This window comes from Myxine glutinosa, chromosome 4 (genome assembly GCF_964187855.1).
Source record: "Myxine glutinosa chromosome 4, kmMyxGlut1.1, whole genome shotgun sequence".
Lineage (NCBI taxonomy): Eukaryota > Metazoa > Chordata > Myxini > Myxiniformes > Myxinidae > Myxine > Myxine glutinosa.
Window position 1 is genome coordinate 211,197,755 of NC_136264.1, and position 12,373 is coordinate 211,210,127.

General features: G+C 53.6%; 1 protein-coding gene across 5 annotated transcripts in view; it reads right to left on the bottom strand.

Annotated features, from left to right (window-relative positions):
- Nucleotides 1-12,373, bottom strand: part of B3GLCT (beta 3-glucosyltransferase) — a 65,228-nt gene that overhangs the window by 18,700 nt on the left and 34,155 nt on the right. For all 5 annotated transcript variants that reach the window (XM_078776985.1, XM_078776983.1, XM_078776981.1 and 2 more), the window contains exon 9: nucleotides 427-549. In XM_078776985.1, the coding sequence (XP_078633111.1) occupies nucleotides 427-549 (123 nt within the window). The remainder of the gene's footprint in view (nucleotides 1-426; nucleotides 550-12,373) is intronic.

A 12,373-nucleotide genomic window follows, 5' to 3' on the forward strand; every position in this document is an offset into this window, starting at 1 on the left:
AGCTACCAAACATGTGCTTGCGGTCAAATTGACCGCTTCGGGGGTTCTTGTGTTAAAGAGCTAAAAAGTCTGATAATAATATTGTTACAACAGTGGCCCAACTGTTAGAAGCCATTTCGAGAGGGATAGTAACGGCACAACTTCTTCAACATTAATACAGTACAAGATACGTCAGTGAGGATTGAGAGCAATAAATGGCTGAAATTACCGAAATATTTCAGCACAGCACATGTGCAACATGAAAAGTTAAAGGTTGAGTTTCTACCATCAGAGTGCCAGCCAGGAGCGGGATTTGGAGGTGGGTTTCTTAAAAAAGAAAACACATTTTAAATCGATCAATTTAGAGGCAAAAAGAAGAGCTAACTTCCAGGCCAACATAACCCTCTTGAGTAATGCATATTAAGTTAAACAAAAAGTACAACATACACAAGTCGGGAAGGTGGTGTTCACAGCTGTGGCACATTCTTTTCCGGTCTCGTTCAATGTACAAAATTCAGGCACTGGAGTCAATTTGATGCCTTTGCCACCATCCCAGATATAAAGGGCAACCTGAAAACAGGCAAACATCATCGTTAATTAATTATGCCTTAAACTTGCTAGATACAAACATATTTAAACACAAAGTGGAAATATGTCAAGGAAATGCAATATTGAAGGAGCTCTGGCTCCCACGTCGATCGGAAGAATGGACGCGACAAAAAGCTGGAATTCGTCCGAGTTGCTTTATTCAAACAAAACACTCAGGTACTCTGAAAAGCCCGTTTATCGGGCAGCAATATATATACACACATTATCCCGGAGCGTTTGCCCAGGAAAGGCGAGAGGGGGCGTGGCCGAGCGTCCTGGCTGCGGCCTGGCAAGTTGAGGGCGAGCCTGCCCGGCGTCCTGGACGAGCCCGGCATGGTGATCGCTCCGCGTCCTTGATAGGTGCAAGGCGATTGTGAAAACCCAGCGGTAGCCGCTACACACGTCCCCCCAGAATCGACTTGCACCGGCAGGGTCAATTTGAGGGGGGTCCTGATGACCCGGCCGAAGCGACCCCTGGCGGGTCGTGGGGGGGGGTCCGGTGTGGTGGTGGGCGGTCGAGTGGGGGGCACCGTGGATGGGGGGTGGCCTCGCCGCGGTGGCAGGGCCACCCGTGGTGGTTGGTCGACGTCCACGTGCGCCGGCTTGAGGCGGTCCACCGCAATCCGGTCCGACCTGCCGCCGATGTCGATGACGAACGACTTGTCGTCCCGTCGCAGGACCCGGAAGGGCCCGTCGTACGGCGGCCGGAGTGGCCCCCGATGTGCGTCGCGACGCACAAAAACATACTCCGCTGTGCAAAGTGCTGGGGGGACGTAGGACTGGGGGTCACCGTGGTGGGATGTTGGCACGGGGGCAAACCGTCGGGCGGCCTCCTGGAGGTCCGAGCGCTGGTGAGCTGCGGACCAGGGACTGGTAGCGTCGGGCACGAATTCGCCCGGGACGCGTAGCGCCTGGCCGTAGAAAAGCTCGGCGGTGGATGCCTGGAGGTCCTCCTTGGGGGCCGTGCGGAGGCCGAAAAGGACCCACGGCAGCCGGTCGGCCCAACCGCCGTCTTGAAGGCCGGCCATGAGCGCGGCCTTCATGGAGCGGTGGAATCGCTCGCACAACCCATTTGCTTGGGGGTGGTAGGCCGTAGTACGGGGGAGCTTGACCCCCAGGTTGCGGGCGACCGCGTCCCACAGCTCGGAGGTGAACTGTGGTCCGCGGTCTGACGAGATGTCCGCCGGTGCGCCGAAGCGGGCGACCCAGGTGGCGATTAAAGCCTGCGCCACGTCGGCGGTGGTGGTGGAGACGAGGGGAACGGCCTCCGGCCACCTGGTGGTCCTGTCCACCATGGTGAGCAGGTGTGTGAACCCCCGTGACGGGGGGAGGGGGCCCACCAGATCCACGTTGATGTGGTCGAAACATCGTTCGGGCACGGTGAAAGGTGCCAGCGGGGCCTGGGTGTGTCGGTGGACCTTGGCCCGTTGGCAGGATGTGCAGGTGCTGGTCCAATCGCGGACGTCCCGACGAAGGCCGTGCCAGACGAATCGCGCCTACACCAGCTTCTGGGAAGCTTTCCGGCCCGGGTGGGAAAGGCCGTGGAGGGAGGCGAAGATGCGGCGTTGCCAGGTGACGGGCACGATGGGGCGAGGCTGGCCTTGGGAGACGTCGCAGAGCAGGACCGTGTCCGCGAAGGGGATGTCGGCCAGGCGGAGGCCCGTGTCCGCCGCCCGGAGGGCTTGCACCGTGGTGTCGGTGGTTTGGTCCGCCGCCATAAGCGTGAAGTCCACGCCCAGGTGGACCGCGTTCGCGCTGGCCCGGGAAAGACAGTCGGCCACGGCGTTGTTTTTGCCGGTGACGTGCCGGATGTCCGTGGTAAACTCCGACACGGCGGAGAGGTGGCGCTGTTGGTGGGCCGACCATGGCTCCGTGACCTTGGCCATTGCGTAAACCAACGGCTTGTGGTCGACGAACGCCGTGAAAGGTCGGCCCTCCAGGAGGTGGCGGAAATGGCGGACGGCCAGGTGTAGACCGAGGAGCTCACGGTCAAACGTGCTGTATTTGAGCTCGTTCGGCCAGAGCTGCCGGCTGAAAAAAGCGAGTGGCTGCCAAACCCCGTTCACCCATTGCTCATGTACGGCGCCCACCGCGTAGTCGGAGGCATCCGTGGTGAGGGCGATGGGAGCGTTGAGCACCGGGTGAGCGAGCAGTGTTGCGTCGGCGAGGGCCCGCTTTGAGCTTTGGAAGGCCGCGTCCATTGCTGTGGACCAGGCGATGTCGTGCTTGGCCGGCTTGCCCCGGAGGGCTTCGTAGAGGGGCCGCATGAGTTGAGCAGCGCGGGGCACGAAGCGGTGATAAAAATTCACCATTCCCAGGAATTCCTGCAGGGCCTTTATGGTGCGGGGACGCGGGAATGTGGTGATGGCCACAACCTTGGTTGGCAGCGGCACGGCCCGTTCTTGGTGATGTGGTGGCCCAAAAAATCAATGGCCGTCGTGCCGAAGTGGCATTTGGCCGGGTTGACGATGAGGCCGTGCTCGCTGAGGCGCCCGAACAGTGTTCGGAGGTGGAGGAGGTGCTCGGCCCGGGACGTGCTGGCGACGAGGATGTCGTCCAGGTAAACGAAAAGGAACGGCAGGTCACGCAGCACGCCGTCCATCAAGCGCTGGAACGCCTGAGCCGCGTTCTTGAGACCAAACGGCATCCGTAAGAATTCGAATAAGCCGAACGGCGTGATGACTGCCGTTTCAGGGACATCGGCCGCCCTGACAGGTACCTGGTGATATCCCCGTATGAGATCAATTTTCGAAAAAATGACCCGTCCCGCCAGACGGGCGGAGAAGTCTTGGATGTGCGGGATCGGATACCTGCCGGGGGTGGTAGCGTCGTTAAGGCAGCGGTAGTCGCCACATGGGCGCCAGCCGCCCCCTGGCTTTGGGACGATGTGTAGTGGCGAAGCCCACGCGCTATCGGAGCGCCGCACGATGCTGAGGTGTTCTAAAGCGTCGAACTCGGCTTTGGCCACGGCGAGCTTGGCTGGGTCGAGGCGGCGGGCTCTGGCGTAGACCGGCGGGCCCGTGGTTGGTATGTGGTGCTCGATCCCATGCCGTACTGCGACGGCCGAAAACGTCGGCCGCGTGAGGGCCGGGAACTCCGTGAGCACGCGAGCAAACTCGTTCGCCGCCGGGAGGGCGCATGCCAGCTCGGTCGGCGCGGAGCTGCTCAATGTGCATACCAGGGAGCTGAAGGTTTCGGCGTTGATTAAACGACGCCGTTGGACGTCCACCAGCAGTCCGTGTGCGCAGAGGAAGTCGGCGCCTAGCAGAGCCATGGGCACGTTTGCGGTTACAAACGTCCAAGCAAGGCGTTGGCCGCCGAAGCAGAGGGTGACGTTGCGCGGGCCGAAGGTGCGGATGGCCGATCCGTTGGCCGCAACCAAGGAGGGGCCGCAAACCGCGGACTGCCTGTCCTGGTCAGAGGCGGGTATGACGCTCATTTGGGCGCCGGTGTCGCACAGGAAGCGCCGTCCGGACGCTTTATCCGTGATGAACAGTAAGTTGCCCGTGTGGCCGGCGCTCATGGCTGGTAATGAACGCCGGCCCGGCCGTTTCCCGGCCTGCTGAAGGTGCACGGGGGTCGGCATGTCCGGGCCTTCTGTCCAAACCTGGCATGATACTAACACCATGCTTGGTCAGGTGGAGGCCCCGGTCGTCGTGCTGGAGGTGGTCGGCTCGGTGTAGCGGCCGCCAATTGCGTCGGCAGTTCGATCGTCGACCGTGCCGGGTGCTCGGGCGCCATGGGTGTTGCGTCGGACGGCGGTGGGCCCCAGGTCGCTGCTGCGATGCGCTGGCCTGCGGCGGAGATCTTGTCGGCTTCCCTGGCAAGGGCACCGGGATCCGTGATCGTCGTGCTTGCCAGGGCGAGGCGTACCGGGCTAGGCAGCTGACGGAGGAACAGCTCCCGGAACAGGAATGCCGGAGAGTGCTCGCCGAGCAGCGAAAGCATGTAGTCCATTCGCTCGGAAGGGCGCGTGTCGCCGAGCTCGGGCAGGTCGAGCAGGCGCCGTGCGCGTTCCGCCGATGGGAGGGCGAAAGCATCGAGGAGGAGCTTTTTAATCGCGCCGTATTTGTCAGCGGCTGGCGGGCTCTCGAGGAGGCTCAGGGCACGGGCCGCGGTGGCTGAACTGAGCGCTGCTACCACATGGTGGAAGCGGGTGTCGTCGGCCGTGATGCCTCGCAGGGCGAACAGGGAGTCCGCCTGTGCGAACCAAACCGCCGCGTGAGCCTCCCAGAAGGTAGGCAGTTTAAGGGCCACTGCCGTGTCCATGTCGGTAGGTCACCAATGAAGGAGCTCGGGCTCCCACGTCGATCGGAAGAATGGACGCACCAAAAAGCAGGAATTCGTCCGAGTTGCTTTATTCAAACAAAACACTCAGGTACTCTGAAAAGCCCGTTTAACGGGCAGCAATATATATACACACATTATCCCGGAGCCTTTGCCCAGGAAAGGCGAGAGGGGGCGTGGCCGAGCATCCTGGCTGCGGCCTGGCAAGTTGAGGGCGAGCCTGCCCGGGCATGCCCGGGCATGCCCAGGCGTCCCGACCGAGGCCTGGCAAGTTGAGCGCGGGCCTGCCCGGGCATCTTGGACGAGCCCGGCATGGTGATCGCTCCGCGTCCTTGATAGGTGCAAGGCGATTGTGAAAACCCAGCGGTAGCCGCTACAATATAGTTGTTTCTGTTAAAAGCACCAAAAGGTACATATTCCATCACCTTTCAGAGAAACAAGTCTCACAAAATGAACAGGTAATGGGTGTTCCTTTGAAAGTGCGAGAATGTTGGTTTCCACTGAATTTCTTCCATAACCATGGATTTTCTTGCAGGCTCTGTGACGTCAATGTCCTTCCTTGATTTTAGAAATATGAGAAAATAAAAGCGCTACAGAATATAAATTTTTCAGTGATTCTGGATTTTGGGAGTTTCACCTGAAGGGGGTTGCTTGTTGACCATATGTGCCCTGCAGAAACCTGTGGGGGGAGAGGAAGGGGGCAAAGCACGGAAAGAGCAGAGGATGCAAGACCAGAAAGGAGGCGCTAGAAGACAGAGAGACCACAGACCTGCTTACAATTGGAATGTGATAGGCCCATAGACTAACCTCCATTGTGGGAGATTACAATAACCTTGAAGGCCTTGGTTTCCAGTTCCCAGGGCATCAAACTGAGCAAGGTGGGGGATGGCATGACATTACCTCACTTTCATGAAGCTCTGGAGGAAAGAGTGTTTAATTGAACAATCTCTGGATGGCAGTTTGATGGACAGAGGAGAAGAGAAACAAAAGAGTGGAGGTGACCGAAACGCCTGGATTGTGAGATTAACCAGGAGTGTGTTACTGGAAGAATGCGTGTGCTATTCAAGAGCTGCGAAGAGTCGTATGGTTGAGAGAGCAACGTGAGCTGGACAGGTGGAGAGGCCATCAATCTGTTTATGATGTAACAGCAACAGACCTCGTGCTTCAGCTTCATTTGAGAGAGATGCTAATGATGATGAAAGTTTTAGATTCAACAGAATCCATGAGAGACAGATGTAATGCTGGAGGGAAAGCCCATAGGAGAGAGCAATAATCCATTGAGCTAAGGGTGAAGGCCTTGTAGGCTGTGAGGAGTTCAGATTTTTCAAGGAATGATGGAAGATTCTTAGTGTGCTGTTGGCTTTGGAGAAGAACTGTGCCATATGGTCAACCCAGAAAAGGTCATGGCAGATGGTGTGGCCGAGAAATACAAGAGACTAAACCTTTCCAGTGGCTGACCATGGAAATGGATAGTTGGGTCAATTTGACAATCCTCATGGTAAAACAGGGGAGCCTGTGAGATTTTCTAGCATTGAAAGACATGTTACATTTATCAGACCAGAATAGAATCAATTCCAGATCAACAGACAATGCCCCAGCTGACACAATAGGGGAATTCCAGAGCAAAATGAAGGGGGGGGGGGGGATTCCAGAGCATTGGAGAGATCATTTATGTTGATGAGGAACGAGGCTGAACCCAAGACACTGCCTTGAGCACTCCAGCCTCCAGTAGTAGAAGAGAAGCGAGGGTTCCGTTGATCGAGCTGACTGCTTGAGTAGTTGACAATTCAGAAAACCAGGCACGACGGCGACCTTGTATTCCACCAGGCAGCGAGTTTGGCAAGCAGAGCAGGATGCCAGACCATGTCGAATGCCTAAAACATGTTCCAGGGAGATGAACCTGACCTTTACTTTGTTCCATTGATGATGCACCCTCAAGGGGATACATGGGCCAAAAGTAAGAAAACGTTTTTACTTGCAGAATCTTACTCTGGAGGCAGACGAGAAGCAAATTTTGCCAGCTCCAACAAACCAGGAAGCTAATTAATCAACTAGATGGTATTCATATAATACTGTTATGTCGATGTGGTAGTGATATGTAGAGCAGATAGACCTGAGTAGGTAACATGCTTCGTGTGTCACGGTAAGGAAAACTACCTGTAATAAGTTCTTCATGTGTAGGCGTTTGTCGGGTTAAGATGTATACTTGTGAATCCACCAGGAGGTTCGAGTGATAAATAGTGTAGGGATTAAGAATAAACCCCTGTAAGTCTCACCTGGTCAGCCAAACCTTTGTCCCTTTTGGCACTGCACACCACTTAGACACTTAGTTAGGATCTTTATTGCAACACTAAATAACGCCCTTCCCTGACATGACTGTGAAAGGAAACCAGGCCGGGACACCGCCGATAATGGCCACCGCCATTTACACCTCCGACAGGCCTATCCACCTCGAGTGCCATGTGCTATGACCACACCACAGGCCTGTGATTCGGTGGAGGCCACTGATTGGGTGGCACGCCAAGGCTGACATCACCGCCGCGGAGTGATACGAGGGGCGGCAGGACTTTCGTGGAGTGAGAGCAGTTGCGCGGCAGTTGGTTGAGAGCAGTTACGCGGCAGTTGGTTCAGAGCAGTTGCCCGGCAGTTGGTTCAGAGCAGTTGCGCGGTAGTTGGTTCGGAGAGTTGCTTCTGGCAGTGAGTCTTGAGACTTTCGAAGAGAGAGTGAGTTGGCAAATAGAGGAGTTGGCCAGCAGTGGAGTTCGGACAGGGAGAGAATTGTGAGAGTTGCTTCGTTGGCTTGAACTTGGCTCGAAGCGGCACTTGGCATGCAGTGGACTCGCGCTCTCTTCCCCTTTTTGCCGTTCTTTGTCGTTCTGTGTTCGTGCTCGAGTTGAGGGTCGACCTTGTGTGGAGCTCGCTGGCCTGCGTTGGACACGTGGTGCTAGTGCATGGACCTCGTGGGCGGCGAGTGGATCGAAGCTGTGCCGGCGCGCAGAAGGTAAGCACTTACGCAGCCTCCATTTTCCTTCTCCTTCCCGTGCGACACATAGTAATAATAATAATAATAATAATTCATTTATTTTGTATAGCGCTTTTCCAGAAGCCCAAAGGCGCTTTGACAGAGTGGAAAACATAATGCATAACAATACATGAAAACAACAATTGCAAAAAGACAAGAATCAAGAAAACAAACAGCAGCGATATACGGCATATATATAAGACAAGAATCAAAAAGACAAGACAAGAATCAATAGGGAAATATTTAAAGCAAAAGGAGGGAGAAGGAGAAGAGATAGTCAGGGGTTAAATGCTGTGGGTTGAATGTTGAATGCAGCGTTGAACAGGTGGGTCTTTAGTGATGTTTTGAATGTGGTGAGTGAGGAGGAGTCTCTGATGGTGTGAGGTAGTGAGTTCCAGAGGGTGGGAGCAGCGATGGAGAAGGCCCTGTCCCCCCAGGATCTGAATTTGGTCCGGATGGAGGGGGTCAGGAGGTTGGTACCAGCAGAGCGGAGGTTGCGGGTGGGAGTGTGTCTGGAGAGGAGGTCAGCCAGGTAGGATGGGGCCAGGTTATGGAGGGCTTTGTATGTCAAGAGGAGGATTTTGTACTGGATTCTCTGGGGGATGGGGAGCCAGTGAAGCTTGTAAAGGACGGGGGTGATGTGGTCACGGGTCCGGGAATGAGTGAGTAGACGGGCAGCGGAGTTCTGAATGTATTGGAGTTTATTGGTGATTTTTGAGGGTGAACCATAGAGGAGGCTATTGCAGTAGTCCAGACGGGAGGTGATGAAGGCGTGGATGAGGGTTTCTGCAGCCGTGGAGGAGAGGGATGAGTGGAGACGGGCAATGTTTTTCAGGTGAAAGAAGGCTGACTTTGTGATCTGTTTAGTGTATTTGTCGAAGGAAAGGGTTTGGTCAAAGATGACGCCAAGATTCCGGATGTGAGGGGAGGTGGATACTGGGATACCGTCGATGTTGAGGGCAAAGTTATGGGTGGATTTTGTGAGCGTTTTTGGGCCAATGATGATTATTTCAGATTTATCACAGTTAAGCTTGAGGAAGTTGATTTGAAGCCAGGATTTTATTTCAGTGATGCAGTTTGTCAGGATAGAGTGGGTGTCGGTGGAGACGGACTTGGTGGAGATGAAAAGCTGGATGTCATCGGCGAAGCAGTGGAATTGGAGACCATGACGGCGGATTAAGTGACCGAGCGGGGACAGGTAAAGGATGAAGAGGAGGGGGCCAAGAACTGAACCTTGGGGGACACCTTGGGGGAGGGGAGCAGTGGGGGATTTGCAGTTATTGATGGAGATGAACTGGCATCTGTCAGAGAGGTATGATTTAATCCAAGAGAGGGCAGTGCCGGTGACGTTAAAGGTGGATTCAAGTCGGGTGAGGAGGATAGTGTGATCGATGGTGTCAAAGGCAGCGCTGAGGTCGAGGAGGACGAGAATGTTGAGGTTGCCAGCGTCAGAGGAGAGGAGAAGGTCGTTGGTGATTTTGAGGAGAGCAGTTTCAGTACTGTGGTTGGAGCGGAATCCGGATTGGAATGTTTCATACAAGTTATTGGCAGAGAGATGATGTTTGAGTTGAGTGGCTACAGCGCGTTCCAAAACTTTTGACAGAAAGGGTAGGTTGGAGATGGGTCTGAAGTTGTTTAGGGTGTCAGGGTTTAGACCAGGTTTTTTTAGAATGGGGGTAACAGCAGCAATTTTGAGGGAAGGTGGGACGATGCCTGTAGACAGGGAGGAGTTTATTGTTGCAATGATAAGTGGAGAGAGAGCAGGGAGGGAGGCTTTGACAAAGCTGGAGGGGATGGGGTCAAGAGTGCAGGTGGCAGTTTTCATTCCTATGAGGAGTTCAGAGAGGTCAGTAGGAGAGATTGGGGAGAACCGAGACAGGGGATGGCAGGACAAGGGGGGGCAGGTGGTTGGAGGGGGAGCGGGTGCGGCGGTGGTCAAGCTGTTGTAGATGTTGTCAATTTTGCGTTGGAAGAAAGAGAGGAAGGAGATGCAGTTGTCTACTGTGAATGACTGGGTGGTGGTGTTCAGGGGGCGGAGGAGTTTGTTTATTGTCGAGAAGAGTGCTTTTGGGTTTCCGGAGCCAGAGTGGATAATTTGAGAGTAGTAGGCAGAGCGGGCGCGGGAGAGGGCATCTTTGTAGTGTTGTATGTGGTCCTTGTAGGCTTGGGAGTGAACTGTGAGACCCGTTTTATTGCGGAGTCTTTCAAGTTGGCGAGCACGAGTTTTCATCAGGTGGAGTTCAGGGGTAAACCAGGGAGCAGAATGGGTGAAAGAAACTGTTTTGGTTTTTACAGGCGCAAGCTGGTCAAGGCAGGAGGAGAGAGTGTGGTTGTAGTAGTCAGTGAGGTCGGAAGGGGTGTGGAGGTCAATGAAGGGAGAAGTGGACATTTTTTCAGAGAGGGTGGATGAGAATGAGGTAGGTGAAAGAGCGTTTAGCTTACGGAAGTTGATTGTGCGATAATGCCTTGGTGTTGGGGCGGGGATGTTGATGGTCAGAGTGATGGCTAAGTGGTCAGAGAGGGTGAGGTCGGAGCCATAGAGATGGTGCAAATTTAATCCAGTGGAGCAGACAAGGTCCAAAATGTGACCACGGATATGGGTAGGAAAGTCGACATGTTGAGTGAGGTTAAAGCAGGTGAGTAAATCAGTGAAGTCAGTGGTTATTGTGGAGTCAGTGGAGTCCATGTGGATATTGAAATCACCAAGGAGGAGGATTGAGGGGGAGAGGGAACATAGCTGGGTCAGAAAGTAGGAGAAGTCAGACAGGAATGATGGGTGTGGTTTGGGAGGGCGGTAGACGACAGCCATGACTGACTGCGTGTGACCAGAGAGTTTTAAAGCCAGGTGTTCAAATGATGGAGCAGATGAGATGGAGATGAGGTTGGTCTTGATGTCTTGACGGTGGATAACGGCAATTCCACCACCTCGGCCCTCCGAGCGTGGTTTATTGACGTAGGAATATCCATTGGGTGTGGTGAGGTTGAGTGTGTAGTAGTCCAGAGGTTGTTGCCAGGTTTCGGTGAGACAGAGAAAGTCCAGTTTGTTATCCAGGATGTATTCGTTCAGGATGAGGCATTTATTGTTGAGGGACCGGGTGTTGAACAGGGTGAGCTTGATGTTGTTTTGAACAGCAGGGATGAATTCAGGTGATTTAGCCAGGGTTCGTAGGCAAGAGGTGCGATCGTGTGGGTTGCTGTGACCAGGTGCGCTGGGACGAAGAGTGAGAGTGCGCTGAGCCGACCAGAGGACGGGGATGGAGTGACCTGATTGCAAATAAACAAACTTGCGACCGGAGCCACGGTGAATGTACCTGGGTCGTCGGAGGAGTCCATTTGATTTGATGGCAGAGATGCATGATGGGGTGGAGCGGGTATTGAGCAGAAGAAGCCTTGCGGCGGAGTACTTCAGAGCCATGCCAGGCAGGAGCGAAGGGACGAGTACGAGGCCAAGGTCGAGGAGGCAAAGCGGCAAACGCAGCGGCAAACGCAGCGGCAAACGACTGCAGCCGCTAATAGTACAATCCGTGTTTGGGTTGTTGCCTCCGAATAAGACCGTTTAGGCTATCCGCGACTCTGGTGTTAACCTGAGTTGCGCGACAATACTTTCCCTGCACAATCACCTTGGTGCGAGCCCACTCTTCTATTTTTGAACGTTTTTTTCCCTTTGATCCAATATGGCTGCCAGACCACGTGAGCGATTACATAATAAATTTATATTCTCTAATATAATTGTTGCAAAGATCATGCTCAATAAATTTCAAACTGATCAGACTAAGCTTTGTCTGTGTCAAATTATGACGTCTATTAAAGCACCAATGACGTCAACGTTAACAACACTTATTCTCCATATGGAGTTACAATGAACCACGTTTCAATTATTTTCCATGGAGCGGTTTTGGAGATATAGAGGTGCAACGTCTTTTGATTTTTCCAAGATGGCACCTGTACCACATGACATATGATATCATAATTATCATTTATAAATTCTACAGGAGGCTCCTATGGTGAAAATTTAGTGTCCATTGGATGAACACTAACAGCTGCAGAGAATTTTTTTTTTCATACTGATCAGATCAAGCGTTGTACTTGTCCAATTATGACGCCATAATGAAAGCACCAATGACATCAGCATTAGCATATCTTATTCCCCCATGGGGAGTACTTCACAATGAGCCTTGTTTCAGTTTTTTTCCATGGAGTGGTTTCAGAGATATAGAGGTGCGAAGTTTTTCAAGATGGCACCTGTACCACGTGACCTATGACGTCATAATTATCATTAAAATATTCAACAGGAGAAGGCACTCCTATGGTAAAATTCCGTATCAATCGGACCAACAGTTCCTGAGAAAGTGAATTTTAAAAATGCAGACTTGCATGCCACACATACACAACCGAATGCCTAACCCTGCTTTTCGCTTCCTGAGCGCAGGGTATTATCTGTACAATTTTATTACTGAGTGAGATTGACTTAATTACTTATTTGCACTATTGGTGAGC